Consider the following 24,331-nt stretch of genomic DNA (forward strand, 5'->3'; position numbering starts at 1 on the left):
GTGACGGGTTGCGAGGAGGGAAGACGAGGGAGGATTTGGATTCGGATTTTCAAAAGACTTTGACGCAGCGGCTGCGGTGCTTGTGTGTATAATATTGGCCAGCATGAGTTGACTCATTTCGGACCCTGACGGGCTTCCATTGTAATACGGTACACCTTGAGTATAGGCGCCTGTCGTCGCATTATCATCATCATCAACATCGGCAGCAGCAGCATCTCCCCTGCCGTCCTGCCCTCTACAGCCCGCGCATAAACTCCTCGACCGATATCGGCTTCCTCACCGCATTGTTCAGCCCCTCGTGGAACGTAACCCACACCTTGCGCAGCTCTTTCTTGGCCGCGCCCGCCTCCGCCTCCGCCTCCACCACCGGCCGCACCTCGACGACGCGCCCGAAAAAGTCCCTCTTGACGGGGACAGCGCCGCCAGCGTCTCCCGTCTTGGCCTTCTTGCCCAGAGGCAAAGGCGGGGCCGCCATCGCCGGCCGCGACGGGTTGCCCGCTCGGAACCGCGCCTGCCGCGCCGTCGCCTCCCGCAGCGCCACGGTGCGCTGGAGCTCCTGGTCGAGGACCTGCCGCACGGCGTAGCGCGTGGGCGCCTTCCCCGGGAGGAGGAGCGCGGCGCCAGTCTCAAAGGCCGAGAGGGCGTCGAGGTCTCTGTAGGGGGGTAAACATATCAGTAAGACAGGGCCCAAGTCTTGTCATGGGGAGTCGCGGGAAGACGTACGGATCCATACGGTAGACGAACTGCGGTCCGCGCCCAGAGGTCGTCTCGTTCTCAATCTTGCCCTTGACCAGCGCAATGCCCACCTCGGCCAGCACCTCCGACGCCCGCCTGACCAGGGCACGTTCGCTCTCCTTCCGCACGCTCGCCATCGACCCCTGGCTGCCGCCGACGACGACGGGCTTAACATCGGGCGACACCATGCGCACCAGGTACGGCAGGAACTCGGCGGCCACGTCCTCGGCGCTGCGGAACACCCGCATCAGCGACGGACTCAGCTGCGCCTGCAGCGCCTGCAGCTGCGCTCGGCTCTGCTTCTCCGCCTCGCGCGCCTCGTAGTCGGCCCGCGGGCCCGAAAAGGGCATCGGAGGGCCGGCATCGTCCTCCACGTCGGCTCCCCGCCGCCTATCGAAGCCGCCAAAGTGCTTCCTGGGCGAGGCGAAGAGGTGGTGGCACGCCAGGACCGGCTGACCCAGGTAAGGCGCCAGCTCCCACTCCTGGCTAGCGTACAGCCGCGACTGGCACATGTCGTGGAAGTGCAGCCAGTCGTAGGCATGGTTCGGTTTCGTCAGGTAGCAGTCGTCGTTGAACTCGCGGTTCGGGTACTCTGCAAAGATGCCCGTCACAATGTTGCCAATCTCCCCGCTCGTGTTGATCATGTGGCTGAGACGCTCCATCGAGTACTTCTTCTGCTGTTCCCCGAATCCGAGCTCTGCCCGCGGCTGTTCGTGCATGTTCTTGGCCTTGTCCTTGGAGTCGGGGAGATCCACTGCTTGCTTCGGGAAGCCCCCTCCCTCTTGAAAGAGGCGGTTGATAATGTCCTTGGTGCTGCCTCGCCCGAGTCCACGGGCCCCTGCCGCGCCGCTGGATAGGTCGTGCAGAATGTTGCTCTCGATCCACTGCCTCGTGAGCGTCCGGTTGGTCGCCAGAGACGACGAGCGGAATCGACCAGCCACCCACTCGCCAACCACCATGACACCCCGTAGATCGCCTTCGACCGTGCTTTCTGCACCCCGCTTGGCGTCGATGCCACTGGCAATGCCCCAGGCTGCCTCGCACAGCTTTCTTGCCGCATCCTTTTCACAAGGGATTCCCTCCTTCTCAAACACCGTCTTCAATCGGCCGACGGCTGCGTCTACCGACGGCCGTCCAACGTGGATTATCTCGGCCAGGTTGGACTGTCTCAGGGGCCGCAAGGATGGGTGGTATACTTCGTTGCAGATGAGTATCAGAGGCCGCATCTGCCTGAAATCGTCTCCTCTATTCTTCTTTCGACTGTTCTCCGCAGTGGAGTTCGTCGCCGCCGACGCATTCTTTTGGTCGACGAGGACTAGATCAATCAGAGCCTTGATGAACCCGCCGTCTCCAGAGGCACCGGAGCCAGATGTGACGCCGTCAACCTCGTCGACGATGACGCACATGGGCCTCGCGGGCCTTTGCGTCTTGCCGTCCTTGGCGTTGGTGACCGTCTTGACACTTTGGGTTCCTAGGCTAGTTCGGATGCGATTCTTCACAACGTCGCGACTGCGATCATCACTTGCATTGACCTCGAGAACCTCATAGCCTGCCTGCCTGGCACAGACATGGGCCAAAGTGGTTTTCCCCAGGCCCGGAGGTCCGGTGAGCATGAGTATCTTGCGGTGCGGCTTGTCCTCGTCGACCCTGTGCATCGACCCTGGCCGCCGCGAGTGTTTAGCTTTGACCGCTCCTGGGAACACCAGCGAGTCCCATCGCTTCAGCCACCGCAGCACCATCCGATTTGTGCCGTCATCCCCGCAGAGGTCCATGAAACTTCGAGCGCGGTACTTTTCCGTCCAGAGCAGCGTCTTTTTGGGTTTCTTGCCTACGACCGTAGATGGCTCTTCGACGAATCGAACAGCGCTGTCAGGGCTTGCCGCTTTGGGCTGCTTATTGTCGGCAAGATCCTTGGAGGCTTGGCTCATCAGCTCGTGAATATCGATGCCGTAGTAGCTTCGTTTCGCCCTGCCATCCTTTGTCTTGGACCTTGCGGCCACCATTGACTCATACGACACATTTGTATTTGTCCGCCGTTCTCGTATCGTGATTGAGCTGCCATTACATGTTCGTAACGCGTAACTGAGAGGACAGAAAGAGCCCAAGATCGAGCCCGAGAAAAGCCGATGTGAGCTGGACCAGACTGACTGCAAGGACCGGGGCCCAAAGAGATCTACATCTCCCAAAGAAGGGCGCTCGGACTCATTGCTCGATTGCGACTCTCGCGGGCCGTGGCTGGCGGTCGCCTCAGCACCATCGAGTTTCGAGGTCGGCTCCTCCTCTCCAGGGAAACGGAGCATGCGCTTCTTGGCTATGTGTGCGACGGCCTCGGCACCAATATCGTCTTCGGAGTCATCGTCGTCGATGATAAATGGCCCTCTTACGCGGGGCTTTGGTTGGCGACTCGGATCATGAGGGAGCCGCTTGGAAGCTGGGGGAGACGAGCTTTGAGGGTACGCGACTGGCGAAGACGCGGATAGCATTGTCGACGGGTTGTTTCCTGACTTAGAATGGAATGGGCATTTGATCAGCCGTCGCAGGAGCAGGTGGTTCTTGGCGGCATGGAACGGTCGTTGTTCGCTTAGAGGCAGTGCATGCGTAGCGAGCCTTGATCCTCGGCTGTGCGCGAGACGCGTCTGAGTTGACAGAAGACGCGTTGATTACGGATGGTCTCGGAAATACTTTTGGCCGACAAGGCAAATCCGCAAGTGGCTCGTCGGAGCGGCGGGAATATCCGCCGAGGCACGCTGAGCTAATCGGCTCAAGCAAGCAAAGACGAGGTTAATTCTCAACAGCGAAATTTTGGACTGAAGACGACGTCGTGTCATCCACTGGGCCCAATTGCCGCCAGCCACCCAGGCAAGGCCCTTCAAGATGCGGAAGCCGCACCGCTTCTTCAGCCTCAGCCGGCCGGTAAGTCCGCAGCCAGCTCGGAGCTCCCGAGGTCCCAATGCGTTGCCGGCCGTCTGCGCCGTGCTCGCTCTCGCTGACCGTTGGATACCGCACAGAAATTACGCCAGTCGTGGAATAAGTTCAACCTCTACAACCTTTCTCGTGATGTCGGGCGCGAGCCCCAGGTCAGGGGCTCCCCGACCTTCTTTCAGCAGAAATGGCAGGCCAAGTCGAAAACGAGAGCTTACCACGGCGAGCATATCCCCGAAAAGAAATGGGTGCGCATGTTCTCTCGTCGACTCCTGTCCGCCGTCAACCTCCCGCCGAAGTATCTCGCGGCTCATGATGGTTCGGAACAAGCCGCCGGCCGAGGCTCCGGCCTGACTACCACCGCTGTGACGGCTGAATCTTACTCCAACCTCCCCAATCTTGCCATGGACGATGAACCCACGATGCAGCGTGCAAACGTCAACAAACTGCTGTCAATACCCTTCGCCAAGATGACTCCCTACATGCAGATGACATTCGCGCCACTGGAGCGTAGGCTGGACACGGCCGTCTTCCGAGCTTTGTTTGCCAGCAGCGTTCGTCAGGCGCGCCAGTTCGTCATCCACGGGGCTGTCAAGGTCAATGGCAAGAAGGTATGTAATCGGTTGGCCTAAAGACCAGAGCGACTTTCGAGGCTTTGGGCATGGGCTTACACTCGGCAGATGGTCCACCCATCTTATCAGCTAAATCCCGGCGACATGTTCCAAGTCGACGTTGAGAAAGTACTCTACGGGACGGGGCAGCAGAAGAAAGCCAACGGAAACCAGCGCCTACGCGAGAATCTCGATGCACGTCAAAGAAAAGCCGACGCTTTCTACCAAAAGGTCGTGGGGCATGTGGCAGGAGCCAGCCCGACTGAGCAGCCAGCCGAAGAAAGTGAACAGGAAGATGGCGCCTCGGAGGGAGACGGCGCCGCTGGCAAGGCGGAGGGCGAAACAGCTGCCGGCCTCGAGATCGAGTCCCTGACGGCGGAGGAGACTTGGAAGATGAATAGCAAGACGCTCAAGTATCTTCTCAAAGACGTCAAGAAAATCTTGGAAAACAACCGCCAGGAACTCACGGCCAAGGAGAAGAAGGCGCTTCGTCTGTTCCGAGCAGATGTCAGGCGCTTCCTGGCACGCCCCGATGACAGCGCGACAAGTGTTGAGGAGCTTCTCAAGGAATTGCAAATGCGGATGAAGAGCCACGAGCTCATGCGCGAGAGCTTTGACAAACTCGTGCCGAAGCTGGATAACGAGGAGTCGTCTGCCGATCAGGAGCAGCCGCAGCATACCAGCCAACGCCAAATAGACAAGGGCCTGGAGAGCCTTTCGGAGGAGCAGAAGGAGAAGGCGAAGCGCATCATGGGGTCTGCTCAGCTGACCCGGGACGAGATGCGAAAGCTTAGCGCGCTGCTCAAATCGGACGAGGAGAACCCGGTCGACGACAGCAAACCTTACGCAACGCCTTGGCGGCCTCGGCCATTCATGTCGGCCTTTGCCTTTGTTCCTCGATACCTGGAGGTCAACCCCGACATCTGTGCGGCTGTCTACCTACGCCACCCCGTAGCGAGGAAAGGCATGGCAGAAGTGCCGACACCATTCAGCTACCTGACGAGCCAGTTGGCGCACAATTGGTATCTGGAACGGGGTTGACGGCGGATGTGAGGGCGGGTTGTGGGCTTGATGCGTGCGTGTCTGGTGGCGATGCCTGGGGAACGCAGCGGCCTGGGCGTATGGAGGGCGGGCCTGGAAAGGCGAGCGGTACACCGAAAGGGATGCCGTATGTAACATACAAAATATTTGTCCACCTAGTTGAAACACTTGCATTGCTAAGCGGAGATGGCAGCGGCTGTCTACAATGCGATGGCTGTCCCGAGCCGGCGACGAGAGTCTTGACCAGGCCAGTCGTGTCCTGATGGCACATAGTGCTGAACATGTTGTGCTGTACGGAGTAGCCCCCAGCCCCAGCATGGCCGCCTCTTATCTTGCCTTGCGCCGCGCATACTACCTTTGGGGATAAGAAGCGGGAGGTCATTTCGGTGGTCGAGCGGCGTAGGGCATCAAGACCATGTAGGTGAGCTCGGATCCGGTACGAGCCGAGACATGGTTTTCGGCAAGCCGGGACTATACGACGGGCTAGAGGAAGCTCTTCCTTTGTTGCGAGGTTGAGACACGACTCGAGACGACGCCCGTAAAAGAACAGCAGCTGTTTGCGACGCATGCAGGGAGCGTCGCGCGAGTGCTGACTTGGCGGGGCGCCGACGTGTCCGAGCAGCGCGGAGCCGAGAGGCCTCGGCCGCCACTGAGTACCCAACGATCATGGCCGCGACTCCTGGATCCTGGCATCGATCAAAAAAAGTTCGCGCCAGGTACTTGAGGAGGGGGGAGAAAGCGCTGAGTTTTACCTTGGGGCGATGCAGTGGCTCGAGCGGCAAGACGACGGCGATGGCGATTCGGCGGCGTCTCTGGGAGCCAACAAGGTTAATAAAGTGTGGCGCAGCTGTGTACACGGCTGGGCTCGCTTGGCCAAGAATAGATAGAGCCTGTCTCTCTGCTTTTGCAGTGCCCTAGGGCATTCTGCATTCTGAACCAAGCGAGGTGGTCAGTCTAGTTAGTGGTCAGTCTAGTTAGTGGCCAGTCTAAAAGGCAAAGGCTTGATTTCTCAGCAGATGCGCTACAGGGCATCTCCGTAGGTACCTCGTAGGTACCTAGATAGGTACCTAGGTACTAGCAACATGAAAGGGAAGCATCTAGTGTTGTTTCGAACTCGCGCGCTTTCGCTTGTCCAAGGTGGGTGGGTGGGAAAGGGCCAATCAATGCTCTTCATCGTCCGTCCCTATCCCACAGAAGGCTTGGCGAGCATCTCCCGTTCGAGCGCCGTCGCTTACCTTATCTGATGGATGTTGGGTCTACAGAGTACGGATACCAACTCGCTCCCGCCGCTAACGAAGCCTCCTCCGGCTAGCCTCATAATTTGTCAGTCGGAAGGCTCGTTCTGACTCTTGACCAAGATCCGAAGGCGCCCCGTCGATTCTGCGGCTCAATGGGAGTGAAGGAGGGGAGGCCGCAGGGGGTGGACGGACGCAGCCAAGGTTTGGAGCCTGCGCGCTCAGATGCGCGCGTGGGAGCTAGTTATGCCTTGAGGGCCAGAAACACCGTAAGAGACAGTTGAAGAGAGAGAGAGAAGAAGAGAAGATGGTGGGGAGGAGGAGGAGTAGGAGGGAGGAGGAGGAGGATGAGGAAGGGGGCAAGGCAACGCATCAACAGACGCGGCCGCGCTGACGTCATCTGACAGTCGACTGACAGTCTCTCTACGTACCAGTAATCAAGCCCTTGTCACCAAACCAAACCATGCAGCCACGGCATGCGGCTCGCATCGGCGAAAGCCTCGGCCGGCCTTGAAGCGAGAGGCGGGGCCCTGTCGAAAGAGTCGATCCTCGTCGCAGAACACCTTGGCCCTACCCTCGTTTTCTTGGCAATTGGATCACGACGGGATGTGATGTGTGCATGTACGGATACTGGGTGCATAGAGATCAATCAAGGTCGAGGCGCCCATAACATGCATACCTTGCATATGTGCCTTGCAACATAGCTTGTTGATAGATGCCAAGCACTTGGCCTCTTGTGTGGGATTGTACGTGGGCGTGGGATAATGCCGGGTTGATAGCCGACGCCTTTGGCGAGCCTCGAACCCCCCCATCTCCTGGGCTGTTTCAATAAATAGAAGCACCTGTCGGCTGCATTACGCATGATCGAGTCCCACGCACATAGGACGGGTGACTGGGGCTGGAAAAGGAGTGGAACCGCCTTGGAGCGGGCTGAAGAGCCCAGAGGCGGCCATCACGGAATCGAATCGGCGAAACAGGCTGGCTGAATCGTAACCCGTTAGCGGGCTCCAGCAAAAAGAAGACGCAAGCCCTGACGCAGCAGCGGCGCCAAGACCACTAGCACTGATCAAAAGGGAGGCCAAAGCAAATCGAGAAGGATGGGCTTGGCGAGTGGTCGGTTGGCCCCTCGTACTCGGTACAGTACCTACAGTAGAAGCGGAAGGACCAAGATGGGAAAGAAAAGATATCTAAGTATCTAAGTACCTAGATAGGTACTCCGTATAGTACCTCGGTAGATACCATAGGTAAGGTGGGTTAAGGCATCTACCTGTTGTACCAGTCACCAGTCACCAAAAGTGGAGGCTACCCCCCATTGGATGACTGGTACAAATGGCCTAAGTAGGCACCATCTCTCAATAGTACCTAGGTAGGCAGGTAGGCAGGTAGGTAGGTACCTGGTAATTAGGTAGGTATATCCTGCACCGGGTTTTACCTTGCAACTGTTTCCCGTCATCGCGGAACTGTCCGCGCTGGCCGCCTTGCAAGGCCCTTGAACCACCTACCCAATTCGATGCCCTGGGCCAGGCAGGCATTGAAATCTTGCTTTCGCTCGCCCAGTTGCTTGGTTCCCTTCTACCGGTACTACGAATTATTAAGCTAGCCTATACGTAGCGCAGTACCTTCCTTGCCCACTTGCCACTTGCCTACATCTCCTAGGCACTAACATATGCGGACTTTGATGCCATCATACATCGTGAATTGAAATTTTCCTCTCCCGTCGGCAGGTTCCCTTTCCAGATTCCTTCCTTCTCGCACACACACACGCACCCCTCCTTGCTCTTTCCAATCTGCGCCCCCCACTCACCCCTCTCTTCCCAGTCTCCTCTTTCGTCCAATTGTCGGCAACCGTCGTGCCTCCCAAAAACCTCATCCGCCGTCAACAATATCAGCCTTCGCATTTTCTCCTTGACCGGATGCGCCGCTCCTCCCTGTACTCCCCTCGGGTCCCCGGTCCGGCTGCGCGCTCATGCACTGGTCCGCGCCTCGCCTCTCTTCATCGCTGAGATAAGGCAAGGGTCCTAGGAGGGCCAACACAAGTACCTAAAGCGATAGCAGCACCAAACCAACGTGCCTCGCGCTGCGACACCCGGCGAGATAGAGTGGGAGGCACAAGGACTAGGACTCCAGCAGTAGGAGGAAGCGCGCATTCGCTACTACCGTCCAGCCGTCCATTCGCCTCGCCCAACGGCGGTTCGTTGCGCCAATAAAAAAAGAAAATCATCCCCCCCGTCGTCGTCGTCTCTCGGCGCAGATTGCCAGCCCACGACTGTGCTTGGCGAGATCCAATGAGATTCTGGGCTCTCTGCCCTCGCCAGTACCACGACGTCTTGTGGGCCCAGCCGCCGAAGCCATCAGTCACCCTGCTCTGCTCATCCGGTGGAGACGGAGCCAACCAGACCTGCAAGCGAATCTCGGCGCCCATGTGCTTGTGCAACCTCAGTGCTTGAGCAACCCGACAATGTCCGACAGCACCTCTATCCCGCCCGGTCCCTCGGAGCTGCTGGTAAGCTCGTCCCTGGGCCCGTCGCCACCGCCGGCCGGCCCTGATCCCGCTTCCTCCCAAGGAGGTGCCAAGAAGTCATCGCGCCGAGCCGCCGACCTGCCGAGCCATAAGAGACGCTGCATCAGCACGGCTTGCATTGCGTGCCGAAAACGCAAGTCCAAGTGCGACGGCGCACTGCCCAGCTGCGCCGCCTGCGCCAGCGTCTACGGCACCGAGTGCATCTACGACCCAAACTCGGACCATCGCCGCAAGGGCGTCTACCGTGAACGCGCTGACAGCCTCAAGGCCCGCAGCTCAACCCTGCAGACAATTATCGAGGCCATTCTCAATGCATCTGAGGACCACGTCCCCGAGATTGTCCGCAAGCTTCGCGCCTGCGACAATCTCGACGTCGTTGCCCAGCAACTCGCCACTTCGGCCGCTCACGGCAGCCGCGCCGCCACCCCTGAGCACACCGACGACGAAGGGGATGCCGCGGCATACACGCCAATCCAGGGCGAGTCGGAGCTGGCCCGCAAGATGGGCGAGCTCAGGGTAGAAAACGGCTCGGTCCGCTTCATCGGCGGCACCTCGCATCTTATTTACCTGGACAATCCCGGCGATGAATCGCACGCCGACTCCGCCTTGCACCAGGTCCCCCTGAACGACAACCCAGTCACCTCTTGGACCTGCGTCACCACCGACGCCCACCTAATCACCCACCTCATCGACATGTACTTCAACTATCACTACGCCTACTTCACTACCCTCTCCAAGAAGCTTTTTTGGCGTGACTTTGCCAAGGGCGCGTCCGGCGTGAGCGGCGACGCAACTGCCCACTGCTCTCCCCTGCTCGTCAACGCCATCCTGGCTCTTGGCTGCCATTTCACCGACTTTGCCGGCGCCTACGCCGTGCCTGGAGATAGCAGGACAAAGGGCGATCACTTCTTTGCCGAGGCGAAGCGCCTGATCCTGGCCAACGACGAGTTTGCGAAGCCGCGCCTTGTTACCGTCCAGGCCCTGGCACTCATGTCGGTTCGAGAAGCCGGCTGTGCCCGCGAGGCCAAAGGGTGGGTCTACAGTGGCATGAGCTTCCGCATGGCCCAGGACCTGGGCCTCAACCTCGAAATTCACGGAGCCTCCAAGAAGCTGATAAGCGACGAGGAGATTGATGCGAGAAAGATCACCTTCTGGGGCTGCTTCCTCTTCGACAAATGCTGGTCCAACTACCTCGGCAGACTGCCTCAGCTACCCAAAAGCGGTTCCAACGTGTCCAAGTTCGACGTCTTCCCTGACGAGGACGCCGCGACGTGGTACCCGCTCACCGACAAGGGCCGCAGCAATGCTTATCAGCAGCCATGGAGGACACGAGCGTCGGCTCTGCAGCTCTCGAGTTTGTCTGAGATTAGCAGCGACCTTCTCATCTTCTTTTATCATCCCAATCACATTGGCCGATCCCGTGGCAAATCCGCAGAGCTCAAGATGCTGGGCGAGATTCACCAGCGGCTGGAGGAATGGCGCAAGCAGTTGCCCAAGGAGTTTGAGCCTCGTGAAGGGCAACTGCCCAATGTGATCCTCATGCAGTAAGTCGCGTTTGTCCTCCGTTGTTCTGCTTTTGTTTTCGCCAGACAGCGGAAATCGAGAGCACAGTTGACGGGGAGCATAGCATGTTCTTTCATCTACAGTACATTCACCTCTTCCGGCCATTCCTCAAGTACGCGCCTTCGGCCTCGCCATTGCCCGGCCACGTCTCTCCGCGGAGGATTTGCACGGCGAATGCCGGGGCCATTTCAAAGCTCACGCGGCTTTACAAGAAGGCCTACGACCTCCGGCAAATCTGCAACATTGCCGTGTACATGATCCACAGCGCCTCCACCATTCACCTGCTCAACTTGCCCGACAAGAGCGCCAGGCGCGACATCACGCACGGGGTGAAGCACCTAGAGGAAATAGCCGAGGACTGGCTCTGTGCACGGCGAACCTTGAGCATGCTTAGCGTTCTTGCCAGGAAATGGCGATGCGAGCTGCCAGAGGACGCGGCAAGTACCCTCAAGCGGGCCGACGAGAAGTACGGCTACTTCAGCGCGTCTGACGTCCCCTCGCCCGGGTCGAGCACACAGTCGACGATGCTGTCAGACGAGGACGCGGCCATGGTTTCCCAAAAGGACAACAGCCCGCTCAGCCACTACACGCAGGCACACATGACTCAGTTTACACCGCCCGCCGCAAGCTTGGACAGCCAGATGCCCATGATGCCGCCGGCGCTACAGATGATGGGAGGTGGCCCTCGCCTTGGGCCGCAGCACCACCAGGACCTGCCCTTTGACGCTGGACAGATGGACTTTAACCCCGACGTACTCAACGGGTGGACGCGCCAACCTACGAGCGTGCCGGAGTCTGGCTATGACTCGCCGCTGGTCGCCGTCAACGGGAACGGCATGGTACCCGAGGGCAATAACCAGTCTAGCACCCGGCAGGTGCCGCCCGGGCAAGGGGTCGCCTTTGACAGCCAGCGCTGGATGCTCAACGACAGTGCGAGGTGGCATCAAACCTTTGGAAGCTGGGACGTGGGCGAAAGCGTCCCAGCAGGGGGGTCCGTCTTCATGTTCGGCAACGATAGAAGCAACGGGATACATCAAGGCACCCCCGACGCCGGTAACCATGGCCGGGCTAACATGGAGGGACTCGCGGCTTCGTCGAGCGATAAAGGCTGGCTGCCTGACCTGGAGTGACGAGCAAGGCCGTGGGCTAAAAAGCAGACAAGAAGTCGGCAAAGTGACCAATCCCTTCAGGTGCAAGTTGGCGAAGCAAGTTGCTTTCGATATCCCCCCAGGTGGACTCGTGTCTTTATTTGTATTTGTAATGTGTAGGCGTTTATAGGGCTGGTGGCATGAGCTGACGACTCCAACGTCTCGTGTTTGATATCCAGGGGCAGGCTAGAATCCTGGAATGAAACTTGGCGGGGCAGGTAGGGCTGGCGGGCTGTTTGTCATCTACCGATTGGTGGACGCGTTGGCGTTTCCAGCCATTTCTCTATGGGGACCATGAGTGGACTGGCGATGCGAGGGTGGCTACTGGCTGTCTTTGCCTTGGTGTTTGGGCTCGGAGCCAAAGGTGACTGGCGGGGTGATGGCTAAGGCGACGGCGGCGGTGGCGGCAGGGGCTTGCTAATGAGCCCGGTGGCTTTGGGAGCGAGACGAGGTGGTAGAGGGCGTGCCGGGAGGCTGTCGAGATGACGGGCCGGCGGAGATTCGACGGGGGGACTCGAAGAGCGAGCAGTCTCGGGCTGGATAGACTCTTGTCTTTGAATAGATACACTGGTCAATTACTCGCAACAGGATGCCGGTCGGGCACACAAATTTGATTCTTCTTGGCCGTGATGACGCTTTCGGGCTCTTCGGCTGTATCCAACAAGTACAATGCCTCACAGACTATCGCTAGAGGGAGATGCGCTCGCATCATCCTTGGTCATCATGTGACGCTTTCCATACGACGAAGGAGGGGAGGTCGGCAGTTGATAGAGTTTGCAAGCAACTGCTTCTTCTAGAGAGACACAGGCAGTCGTTGCGCGAGGCAGGAAGCTGCATAGCGGTTCCCTTGCGAACCATCCGGGTACAGAAGCGCTGCTTTTCGAGGTGTGAGGTACTTTCTACCTGCCTCGGGAGCCTGTCTTGAGAAGGCGCGAGTCCCGCACCTACTGTACATACTTACCTACGTATACGAATACGAAGTATCCAAGGTACCTACCTAGGTACCTACCTAGGTAGTTACCTACTGTACCCAGTAAAACTGATGCTGGAGCAGGAACCCTGCACACACTGTACGCGTGTCTGTCTAGGGCCCGGTGACACGGCGCAGGCAAGGATGGAAGCCACCTCGGCTGCGAGGTAACTTTTCCTCTTCACCCCTGGAGGGTGGCTTCAACCTCTCGTCACATCTCCGTATCGCCCCAGGCCCAACGACGGCTGACGCTGACGGGGTTGTGTCTCTGAGCAAGGAGGGCGCGAGGGACTTTGCAACTCTCCGCGGACAGGCAACTGAGCTGAGACTGGCCGGTCATCATGACTGCCGTCTTTGCTCCCCGTCGCACAAGGCGGAAAACAGGGCTGCCGCCGGACCGCAGTCTCGGCGCGTGGTGCGCATCCCAGGCCAAGCATGCGGCGCGCCCCGTTGAGGGCTGGGGAACCTGGTTCCGTTGATGGCTTGGGTCGATGGGCCCGCCTCTTGTTTCATTTCCCCCGTCCCGTGGGCGAGGCGATGTGCCGTCTGGGCGTTGGCGACGCAGTGCCAAGAGGGGAAGAAAAAAAGAAGCGGAAGGTGAATGGAAAATGGCACAGGGTGGTGGCGGAGGGCGATGGCCTTGGGTGGAGGAGGTTGCCCTCTGCAAAGATGGCGATGGTGAGATGGCGACGGTGAGATGGCGACGGTGAGATGGCGACGGTGAGATTGATGGTGAGATGGCAGAGCCAAAACCGTCACGGGCTGGCTTATTGCTCGCCTGCTCTCTTGCACCCTCCTTGGCAGGGTTTTGTTCTCTTGGTGAAGAACAACAGGCCGATAGAGTTTGTCTGTCTGTTTCGTGGTCAAGCCATGCGGCGTGCTTTCATAGGCGGAAAGTTCCTCTCCCAGGAATGCCGTCGTTTATCGACCAGTCGGCGATGCCGGCTGGTTCGCCTCGACCCATCTCGTCCGCGCCCCGCCCCGCGCTCTCGGACATGAACCGGCCGAGTTGGCCCGCCCGATGCTGGCCACGCGCCTTGGAGCAGATGTGACTCAGGGCAGCAACATGGAAACAGAGGACAGAGGGGAGGGGAGGCCGGGGGAAATGTGGGGCAGAGAGAGAGTGTGAGTGAGCGAGAGACAGTGGGAAGGGAGGAATGCGAGAGGGTGAGATATGGACAGCGAGAAGACGAGGTGGAGGAGAGTGGATCCCAGTGAGTGGGGTGAGGTGGAGAAAGGGGTTCTTTTGGCGGCGGCCACGTGGGCATGTGCCCGGGTATCCGGGTATCCGGGTATCCGGGTATCTGGATATCTGTCCGACGGTAAAGAAGCCCGGCGATGCAATTGATGCAATTGTTGGAGCATGTTCCACTTTTGCCTGGCTTCTCGACACTATCTTATCTACCCGATATGTGCAGCGGTAGTCAAAAGGATGGAGTCCTGCCCACAGGCTTGCAACGCGCAGCTGGCTCGGGGAGGAGGGCGCGGGTTGCCACGAGGAAGAGGAGAGTGAGACGACGTTGCAGCCCCAGTGTCTTGCCGACGTTTGCACCGTTGTCTATGATGGCTTTCCGGCCCTCAAGCATTATATATGCGTCGAACTCTTGGTACAGCACTGGACAACCGCACTGGACGACGACAACCGCACTGGACAAGCAACCCGGTAACGTTGCCAGCGGTCCGGGTTGGGCGTTGGGCGTCGCACCCGGCGGGCGACGTGACGAGGCAACGAGCTTCAATCCCTCGCTCTCCCCCATTGTCGACCAGTCTTGCCCCGGCTCGCGTGCATGATACGCGCCCGCAGCTTCGGACGGCACGGCATGTGCGCGCCGGCGCGGCATGCATATGCGTGGGACCGTCTGCGTGGATTCGGGATTGGGGATGGACGGACATATAATACTGCATGTTCAGTTAATGATACAACAGTACGTATCCGTACATGGATGGGGCTTGTCCCGTCCGTAGTCCCGTATGGGCGAGCGTAGATGCGCACAGATCTGGCTCCGTACAGTACCCGCAAGATGGCTCCGAGACGGTACGGTCCTCATTCCGCGGGGCTGCTCATTGCGGCCGAGGAATACTTTTGTGTCCGTACCTGCCGGGGGTGCTGCATGGTGCCTGCTGCCGGTGGGTGCATGGGAGCATGGGTGCATGGGTGACGGGTGATGAGTGATGATGGGTGGTGGGTGGTGGCCCTGGTGAGTGGCGGCCCTGGTGGGGGTGGTGGGTACATGGACAAGCAAGCAGGCACACAGCACAGAGGCGATAGTCGCTCACGTGCCGGCCTATAAGGAGCCTTGCCTATAGAATCCCTGGAAGTCGACAACTCTCCCACTCACCGTCAACTCAACCAACCATCGGCGCACCTCATCCCACGCGCTCGCATGCGTGCTGTGCGCCCCCACGTCCCGTCCAGTCGCCCCTTCCAGCCGCCCCCTACACCATGTCTATACCGCCTTGCTCGGCGCTTTGTTATTCCCTTCATCTCCATTCGTCCAGTCCTTTCTCGGGGACCTGAAGGTGGGAGGGGGGCCCCTGGTCAACGTAACACGCCAAAAATCCAGTCTCGCTCTCCTTTCCCGCAAAAAGCAACGGGCCCAAGCAGAGAAGAAGACAAAAAAAAGAGCGGCGGCGAGAGTTCGGGGTACCATCTGTTGGGCTGTGCGTCGGTCCATGTTGCCTTGGTCCGCCTGGTTGGACTCCTCCTTGCCCTGTCCTGTCGCTTCTGTCGCCGCTGCTCGCTACCTACCAGTGCCGGGAACAGAGGAAGGTGAGGGGAGGAGGAGGGAGAAGAAGAAGAGGGAGAAGAAGAAGAAGAAGAAGAAGGAGAAGAAGAGGGAGAAGAAGAAGGAGAAGAAGAGGGAGAAGAAGAAGAAGAAGAAGAAGAAGAAGAAGGAAAAAGGAGACGAGCGCGAGGAGCGGGAGGGGCGGGCCCGCTCGCCTAGGCACGACGCCGCCGTCGCCCCACCCCCCTTCGGAGCTGCCTCGGAGCCACGGCCGCGCTTTTTGCATCCTGCTGCCGTACGATACAGTCATCTTTTTCGGCGCCATGCCTGTCGGGAGAGCAAGGACCGGTCAGCGTCTCCGGCTGTCCACTGTCGACTGCCGTCGTGGGGATTGACGATGACGATGATGGACAAGGACATCCAAAACGGCTTCCTCACCGATCTTGGGACGTCCACATTGTTCAGACACTGCAAAGCGAGAGATTATATCCAAAACTTAGCGTTTGCGTGCTGGATCGACTCCCTTGTCCGTGGAGCACGAGAAGTTACCTCATCCCATCCAGCGCCCCGCCTCTACTCTCTCCATGTATTTTCCTCTCTCCCTCTCTCCCTGCCTCCTTGTCCTTCTCTCTTCCAACCGTCACCCTCCACCCCCCTCGGCCCTTTGTCCTCGACTTATTAGAGTCGGTCCCCTTGTTGGGCTTCTTCACCAGCCTATAGCCGTACTTGGCTGGCGTCAGTCAAACCTCTTCTGTTCCAGAATCTACAGCTACGTACGCGCGTGCCTGAACACGCCCCGGCCCCGAACAGCCTCGACCTGTCATCGTCAACCAACAGCAACCCCAACGACCCCAACGACCACAACAACCTCAGCAGCAGAGAAACAGCCCATGACGGGCCCCAGCCTGTATGCGCTAGACACAGCACTCGCCTCCGTGGAAATGTTCTCCAACCCCTACAACCATTTCTCGCCCCAGGACGATTTCGCCGCTCCCCCCACCGCCCTCGACAACTACTCGGCCCAGCCTCGCTTCCATCCCGGGTCCCTGCCCGCCTACCACAATGCTCAGCAAGACTCGGCCCCCTCGTCTGCCGTCGAGTCGCTCCCGGGAGACGAGGGCATCCTGCCATGGGGTCCTCCCTTCCAACCGGCGGCGCCCGCAGCTCACACCAAGCCCAAGCGGCAGCACGCCGACGACTCGTCCGGCACCTCGGCTCAGGTCCGCAGGAGGAGGGTCAGTCGCGCATGCGATCAGTGCAACCAACTGCGCACCAAGTGCGACGGGCAGCATCCTTGTGCCCACTGCATCGGTACCGTCCCCCTCTCCCCCTCCCCCTGAGCCGCCAGGCCCTCTCCATGCTGACGCGTCTCTCGTGGCCACCTACAGACATCAACCTCGCCTGTGAGTACATGCGTGAAAAGAAGAAGCGAGGCAAGGCGTCGCGCAAAGATCTCGCCCAGCGGTCCGCAGCCGCCGCCGCCGCCGCCGTGCACAACCGTCGCCAGAGTCCCCCGAAGACCCAAACGCCGAGTGAGCCATCCGATGTCTCCAAAGGCGGCAGCCGGGCGAGCAGCTTGCCGAGCGACTCTGGCGACAACGGCAGCGACTATCCGCCCCATGCACATGTCGAGTCCCACTTTGGCCAGCCCCCTGACCTCGATGTCATGTCCCACCATCCGCGGCCCGCCCATCTCGACGCCACGACAGTCGCCGGCTATTCGAGGTTTCCGCCCGACTTTGAGGGGCATGGCCTTCAGGTCGACGTGGCGTCGGCTGAAATGAGTCGCATGGCCGACAAGTCCAACGACTATGCCAACTGTCCCGGCCCCGAGATATCGCTTGGCCTGGCACTGTCAGGTCGGGCGGGCTTCGACGACGGCTCCGGCATCGTCATCGAGGGCGCCGCTATTGGCGGCTATCCCATGGCCACGGTTGCTTCGCCCGGCTGGGGAATGCCCATGTCGTCGCCGCCGCCGCCGGCCCAATTTCAAACACAGCCGTCGTATTCCAAGGCAGCTTGTCCGCAGCTCCGCTACCCGGTCCTCGAGCCCCTTGTTCCCTATCTGGACAACGCGACACTGCCCCTGGCTATGGCCTGCGACTTGCTTGACCTCTACTTCTCCTCGTCTTCGTCTGTCCTGCTGCACCCCGTGTCGCCCTACGTGCTGGGATTCGTCTTTCGGAAACGGTCATTTCTGCATCCGACCAACCCGAGAAAATGCCAGCCCGCGCTCCTCGCCAGTATCCTGTGGGTGGCTGCCCAGACGAGCGACGCTGCCATGCTGACGAGCTCGCCGCCGGCCCGCGCCATGGTCTGCCAGAGGCTGCTGGACCTCACCCTTCGCCTGCTCAAGCCCCTTGTTCACGTCCCGACAGACGCCGCTTGCTCGTCGGCAGACGCCGCCCTTGCCTCCCTGTCTCTCGGCAGCCTAGGCGCAGCGATGCCTGGCCCGGTTGGCATGGACACCCTGACCGTCGAGAGTGGTCCTTTGGGAGGCGCCGGCCATGTCGATGACGTTGTCACGTACATACACCTCGCCACCGTCGCCTCGGCCGGCGAGTACAAGGGAGCCAGCCTGCGTTGGTGGAACGCAGCCTGGTCCCTTGCTCGGGAGCTGAAGCTCGGCCGGGAGCTTGCGCCCAGCCAGCCCGGCCGGAGCCACGATGGGAGCACGCTCGACGGCCCCAATGGCCATCACCGGTGCGGAAGCTCACCCAGCGAGGAAGAGAGGGAAGAGCGGAGGAGGATCTGGTGGCTGTTGTACATTGTCGACCGTCATGTGGCCCTTTGCTACAACCGCCCTTTGTCTCTTCTCGACGTCGAATGTGAAGGACTCTTGCGGCCGATGGACGACGCCGCATGGCAGAGGGGCGAGTGCCCATGCGGATGCGAGACAGGGGTTGGTCTAAGTGCGTCCGGCTCTGTCTGCCGCGATTCCAGGACCCCGGCCGCCATGGGGAGTCCGGCTCGGTTTGAGTGCCGCGGGCACGACATCTTTGGCTACTTTCTCCCGCCCATGACGATACTAGGCGAGATTGTCGACTTGCACCACGCCCGAAACCATCCCAGGTTCGGCCTCGGTCTGCGAGCAGCCCACGACTGGGACGAGCAGGCCGTGGAGATTCGGCGCCACATCGACATGTACGAGCAGAGCCTGGCGAGATTCGAGGAGAGCCACTTGATGACGAGGCCGGCAGATGGCGTCGTGGGAGAGCACGGCAGCGAGGTGCGGAGAGGCGCCGAGACGAGGAGCCGCAGCCGCAGCCACAGCCCTTCGATGCACTCGACCCGGGGGGCGAAGCGGCTGACGGAGAGCGAGGTCCAGACGCGCATCGTGGTGGCGTACGGGACGCAGATTATGCACGTGCTGCACATCCTGTTGGCCGGCAAGTGGGATCCCATCGGCCTCCTCGACGACCACGACTTGTGGATCTCGTCGCAGTCCTTCTTCAAGGCCACGAGGCACGCCGTCTCGGCTGCCGACGCCATCGGGCGGATCCTCGAGTACGACCCGGGGCTGGAGTTTATGCCCTTTTTCTTCGGCATCTACCTCTTGCAGGGGTCCTTTCTGCTGCTCCTGATGGCCGACAAGCTCCGGGCCGAGGCGTCGCCAAACGTCGTCCGGGCCTGCGAAACCATTGTGCGGGCGCACGAGGCGTGCGTCGTCACGCTCAGCACCGAGTACCAGGTAAGCCTCGAGCCCTTGCCTTTTGTTCGTGGACTAATTAAGACGCGATGGCAGCGCAACTTCAACAAGGTGATGCGTAGCGCCCTGGCCGTTGTCCGCGGCCGCGTTCCCGAGGACGGCGGGGAGCAGCGGCAGCGGTGGAGGGAGCTTCTCGGGCTGTACCGATGGACGGGGGACGGGACGGGCCTCGCGCTCTGAGTCAGGTTTTTGATTAATTAGAGCGAGCCTTGATGGGTTCGGCAGGGGGGCAAGGAAAAAGTGACGGCAGGCCAGCAAACAAGTCGCTTTGGAATGGCACTGGCTGCTTGGTTCCCGCGTTGTTCTTGGGGAAAGGTATCTGCATGGTCATCTGGGGATAGAGCGGCGTTGTCTGGCGCTTCAGCAGCATCCAACGATGTGATGAATAGATGAAAGCGCTTACAAAGTCCTTCAGCCATGAGCCAAGAGTCGTGCGAAGACGTCTGCTTCGCGCGATCCGTACTGGTCCTGCCTTTGCTGTCCGTACGTACGTACATTCATCGCACTCGAGAGTATTTCCTCTCTCTCTCCTTTGTCTCTCTGGACCTCCTCTTTATTCGACCAACAAGAATGGCGAACTGGCTCGGAGAACGGAGTAGGTCTTTATTGCAATCCCCAGTGCCATTCAGCGTCGCAGTCGCCGGCTGCTCGCCAATCGTGGCCTTGTTTTCCGGACTCCCGAGCTGCGGTGCTCCCCACGACGCGTCTGGATTTCAAGCTCACGGCGCCAGCTCGCGTCTCGACGCCCTGTCCTGTCCACTCCCCCCGTTTCCATCCTCGGCGGATTCTTCTGCCGGAGCACCGCTTTCCCCCAATCAAGGCCGAGGCCTGCCTCCAGTCGATTTCCCACCACCAAGGTCAGGAATGCTGCTGTCAGCGTGCCCCATCTACATACCTCGCGAGCCCTTATCAATCACCGGCGATGCCCCTGCTCGCACTAGTCCAGCTTGCAAGTGTTAAACGATATCCATTGCGGCTGTCTTACCACCCCTCCTCCTCTTTTAGCAGGCCCTGGAGCCAGCTGCGGGCCACTGCTCAAAGCCCGCTTCACCATCCGCCTGGTCGCTCTTGTTGCCTAACATCCGGGGCCGCAACATCTCCCCGCGCTGCTGTAGCCGTGCGTAATGTGGCAGAGGTGCCGCCTAGAGAGTGCCCAGCCGATCAACCGAGCAGAGTTGGGGGGCTGCGAATAGCTTCCAAGGCCAAACGGCCGCGGCGTCCATGGCCCAGGTGGCGGCCGCGGCTGAAAACTCCGCACACTGTCTCGAGTTCATGCCTAGATGCCCTGTCATGTTTCCATGCCTCGTTTTCGACTGAGATGTCGTCTTCCACCTTTGGCATCCCATCACCACGCGGGTACCACTGCGTCGGGTGCAGACCAGATCGGCCATTCCTTCAGAAACTCTGCACCTGGCAGTATGAAGTTCAACAGCATCGCCGTTATCGCTGCCGGCCTCACTGCCGGCGCCCTGGCCGCGCCGACCCAGGGATTCTCCCCCGCCAATGCCCGCTGCGAGGCCACGGCCGCCGATGCTGTTGACGACGCCCTCGGCAAGAAGCCCGGCGGCCTCCTAGGCTTTCTCGGCGATGGCTTGCTCGGCGGCATCACGCACAAGTTGGGTGTTGACGACTACCTGGAGATCTCCAACGCTCTCATCGACAGCGCTCTTAAAAGCCCTTCTTAGGCAAGATGGGGGGAGGTGTTTCAACACCCGCCCCGGAAGCTCGAAGAGAGACCGCGGGTCAGGTCGAAACGGCTGCTGGTGAGGCTGGGGCTGCTCGCGTGGGGAAATGGGCTGGTAAATGGAGAGTGTTGCGGTAGCTGGTCTGGCAGGCCAGCCACCGTGTGCGGGAAAGGGGCTTGGGAAACAATGAATTCGGTGTTTTCGTTGTCAAGAGGATAGAAACATTGGTCAGCCCGAGTTGTAGTGTATTGTAGTGTGATGGACCTCGTGTGTGCTGTGTCTCTATCAATCTGAGCCTGTTTTGTACTTCCACTTTTGAGTCTGAGGCTTCCACGTGGACCATCATGTCGAGACGTGGCTGTCCAAGGCCGTCTATCATATGAGAATTAACGTCGACGACAGCCTCTGCGGAACCAAGAGGTTGACGTAGGGCGGATGATGGCGTGAATGTATGGCGGCCGCTGCGGGTGGGTGGATGCTGGAGCTTCAAGCCGAGAGAGCGTTTCGAGCAAGAGAAAGACGACTCTGGCCTTGAGTGTGGAAACGTATTTGCTCGAGGCTCTGCTTCTCGGTTAGTACCTTGATGGTTGGCGCACGCCGCAGCCAGAGGCCTCGGCCAAGAAGGGCAGATGTCTGCAAACACGCACAAGCAAAGGGAAACCAAAGGGAAGGAAGTCATTTCAGCACTCGCCCGAGCGCGAGGTTAAGTCTCCTCTCTTCCCTGTGCATCCGCATTGCATCCATCTCTCTCGAAAAATCAAACAAGAAAACGTCACGAGGCCAACCAGCTTGGGGTGCGCGGCTCGTCAGGGTCAGGCCATGGGCTGTTCCTCTTCACCAGCCCTGCGGCCCCCCCTCTCCCCCTGGAGATTCTCTGCACTCGTCGTCGCTGCTTCCGCGTCACTGTTGCAGGCCGAGGCTGGCACGGGAGCATGCGTGGTTGCGAGGCGTGGTTGCGAGGCGTGGTTGCGAGGCGTGGTTGATGGTGCAAGGTCCAGGTTGTGGACGTGGCCGGACTGTGGGCAGATTTTTCCCGGCTGCCCGTTGGGATGGATGGACGAATCAGGCAGCAACAGAGTCGCCCGTTGCTTCAGAGAACGCAACCGACAGCTGAACGTGGCTTGAACATGAAACCGTCACCGACTGGGAGATTCTTTGTCCAGCAACAATGCTCTGACGCAGACCATTCTCTTGCTCATCCCATGCATCCTCTCTCTGGCCTATAAGAAGCTCTGCGCCTCCAACTCGACTCACCGCCTGCCATGTGTTACTCCTGAGCTCTCTTCCCCATCATCGCCACCACCACCCTCGTCCGCTCCGTCGCGTTCCCTCGTCACTGGGCTCGCTCGACGACGGCCACCTTGGCTCTGCGTCACCGGGAGATCGGCTCGGTACTGCAGCATCCATCTCTGGCCGTTTGCTGCCCCCGTCTCGGTGTGCCACCGCCATACCCACCCAGGTAACGCCGTCCTTTGCAGCCCATCTCATGATGCTTCCTTGGGCAACCCTCCCCCTCTACCCCTGTCTGCCGCCAGGCACACCTTGTGCCTCTCGAGAGCGTCGTGCAAGATGCCCTTCTTGACCACCAGGAGCTTCCCGGCAAGCCGTCCATCTTGTGTCAGCCCACCAGCCCGAGCACGGGAGAGGACGACACGCCAAACTATAAGAAGGGCCTTCTGTCTCCTCTCTCTCCAATCTTGGCTAACTTTGTTCTCTGCAGTTGCTCTTGTGTCTTGTCTTCCTCAGTTGAGCATCAAGTCGCTTTTGGAACCTTTTCCCGCGCCTCACCGGTTCAACCATCCCTTTCAACAACAAGTCTTTCACCATGGCGCGCAGAAAGCGACAGCAGATTCCCCAAGGCTTTGAGTTCGACTTCGACTTGCAGCAGGGCCAAGTTTCGCAGAAGAGGCGACGTCGCCAGACCAATGACGTCCCTGATCCTGCAATGTTCCTTGAAGACCCCTTTTTCGGCGGGCACATTGGGCAGCCGGGACCGGCCACCATCAACGGGGGCGGTATCCATTATCGCTTCGTTCACGACGAGAATTCGCTGGGCCCGCCTTTCCCGGTCCAGAAACGGACCGAGCCGCCGATTCTTGTGGCTAGCCACAGTCTTTTGGAGCTGGGCCTCGATATACCTCCTCAGCTGGGCAACGAAGAAGTCGTCCGTCGAAAAGGGGCCATTTGGGATGAGCTCAAATACCAGAGTGACAATATCCCGTCTCTGCCCCCGTCCAAAGTTCCCGACCTCCCTCCTAAGGAGGAGCTGCCGGCCTTTGTTGAGATCCCGGCGGGGCTCGACGCAGATTCCCGGGCGGTTCTTGAGGAGGAAAACAACCGCATCGCAAAGCTCGCTCAGGATATAGACCGCGAGCGAAACAACATGGCTGCCAAGAAGAGCCGCAGCCTCCGGGTCGAGGGAATCGCAGGATACCGCGAGCTGTGCGTCCAAGCCACAGCCAAGCTCTTCTTTCACCGGCTCGTCGACGTCGCCTCGGGGCGCGATCCCGACTCGTGGGAGCGCCTGCCCGAGAACATCCGCGGCGATATGTTGGGGGTCATCCGGATGGCCGTGCGGAAGGCCGAAGATGACAGGACCGCCAAGAAGAAGGCAGCCGAGGCTCAAGCGCGGTTCCAGCGCGCGCAGGAAAAGAAAGCCCAGCTCGAGGCGGCGGCGGCGCTCGCAGGCCCGGTGTCGTTTGAGCAGACGGGGACGCTCGTTTCCCAGGACGAATTCGACGACACCTTCCAGGTCGAGACGCCAGACCACGGCGTCTGAACAGGCCGGGAACAGAAGCACGCAGGAGATTGTGTGAATGTTGGGGGCCGGGACGTCTCAGGGAGGAGGGAATCGTGCGAGGCAGGAATTGGAGACATGACTGCACCCAGGCCCTTGTTTGAGGAAGAAGGGGCGGTGAACATTGCCAACCGAAAGAAAGAAATTGGGAACGAAAAGAGAAAAAAACACAAAAGGTCGCAGAGAGAGGCCCGGGGGCCGTGAGAATGCGGCGGTGAGTGGCCATGAAAAGCGCAGAGTCTCTCGAGGCCAGGCGTCGCTCATGGCTGCGCACTCGCCCAGGCCATGCCATTTCGTTGCCATGCTTTTCCTCCTTCTTCACATGCTGCTCAGTGCTCTAGTACAGTTCGCAGCATCAACAGAGATGCTGATCCCGCACCCTTTGTCTCGCGCTCTCGTGGAAAGGCAAAGTCACTGGCCCGCCTTTGGGACGTGTTCGCTGCGCCGTCTTTGTTCCCCGGGCGACTCGTGTGTACAGGCAGTCCAAACCACGCGTTCGTCTGGACCTGGTAACTGAAAGCAAACGTCTCCAGACCCGACCTTGGCCCGTCCACCCCTGCTGCTGACCCTGTGAACAAACATTTCCCCAAAGGGCTGCCTCCGACCCCCTATAAAAACTCGGATGCCCACCGCCTTGGCTCGACCGCCAGAGACAAGCAACACTGGAA

General features: G+C 59.8%; 6 protein-coding genes across 6 annotated transcripts; 5 read left to right on the forward strand and 1 right to left on the reverse strand.

The window, feature by feature from the left end:
- Window positions 1–235: 235 nt before the first annotated feature.
- On the reverse strand, window positions 236–2,738 carry HRG_04944 (ATPase family associated with various cellular activities (AAA) domain-containing protein; the record flags this gene model as incomplete). Its single annotated transcript, XM_044863415.1, has 4 exons — window positions 236–653; window positions 724–1,149; window positions 1,231–1,855; window positions 2,096–2,738. The coding sequence occupies 4 exons, from the start codon at window positions 2,736–2,738 to the stop codon at window positions 236–238; spliced, it is 2,112 nt and encodes a 703-aa protein (XP_044722029.1).
- An 871-nt stretch (window positions 2,739–3,609) lies between these two features.
- Window positions 3,610–5,309, forward strand: HRG_04945 (s4 domain-containing protein; the record flags this gene model as incomplete). The annotated part of the gene is made up of 5 exons (XM_044863416.1): window positions 3,610–3,648; window positions 3,744–3,905; window positions 3,957–4,268; window positions 4,338–4,463; window positions 4,539–5,309. 5 exons carry the CDS (start codon window positions 3,610–3,612, stop codon window positions 5,307–5,309), a joined length of 1,410 nt encoding a protein of 469 aa, XP_044722030.1.
- Window positions 5,310–9,002: 3,693 nt separating this feature from the next.
- HRG_04946 (fungal specific transcription factor domain-containing protein) lies at window positions 9,003–11,758 on the forward strand (the record flags this gene model as incomplete). Its single annotated transcript, XM_044863417.1, has 2 exons — window positions 9,003–10,609; window positions 10,693–11,758. 2 exons carry the CDS (start codon window positions 9,003–9,005, stop codon window positions 11,756–11,758), a joined length of 2,673 nt encoding a protein of 890 aa, XP_044722031.1.
- Window positions 11,759–16,413: 4,655 nt separating this feature from the next.
- Window positions 16,414–19,361, forward strand: HRG_04947 (fungal specific transcription factor domain-containing protein; the record flags this gene model as incomplete). Its single annotated transcript, XM_044863418.1, has 6 exons — window positions 16,414–16,783; window positions 16,861–17,405; window positions 17,472–18,349; window positions 18,416–18,701; window positions 18,777–19,163; window positions 19,218–19,361. 6 exons carry the CDS (start codon window positions 16,414–16,416, stop codon window positions 19,359–19,361), a joined length of 2,610 nt encoding a protein of 869 aa, XP_044722032.1.
- A 1,238-nt stretch (window positions 19,362–20,599) lies between these two features.
- On the forward strand, window positions 20,600–20,866 carry HRG_04948 (uncharacterized protein; the record flags this gene model as incomplete). Its single annotated transcript, XM_044863419.1, has 1 exon — window positions 20,600–20,866. One exon carries the CDS (start codon window positions 20,600–20,602, stop codon window positions 20,864–20,866), a length of 267 nt encoding a protein of 88 aa, XP_044722033.1.
- A 1,825-nt stretch (window positions 20,867–22,691) lies between these two features.
- HRG_04949 (uncharacterized protein) lies at window positions 22,692–23,645 on the forward strand (the record flags this gene model as incomplete). Its single annotated transcript, XM_044863420.1, has 1 exon — window positions 22,692–23,645. One exon carries the CDS (start codon window positions 22,692–22,694, stop codon window positions 23,643–23,645), a length of 954 nt encoding a protein of 317 aa, XP_044722034.1.
- Window positions 23,646–24,331: the final 686 nt, after the last annotated feature.

Source organism: Hirsutella rhossiliensis (genome assembly GCF_020360975.1).
Source record: "Hirsutella rhossiliensis strain HR02 chromosome Unknown scaffold00004, whole genome shotgun sequence".
NCBI lineage: Eukaryota > Fungi > Ascomycota > Sordariomycetes > Hypocreales > Ophiocordycipitaceae > Hirsutella > Hirsutella rhossiliensis.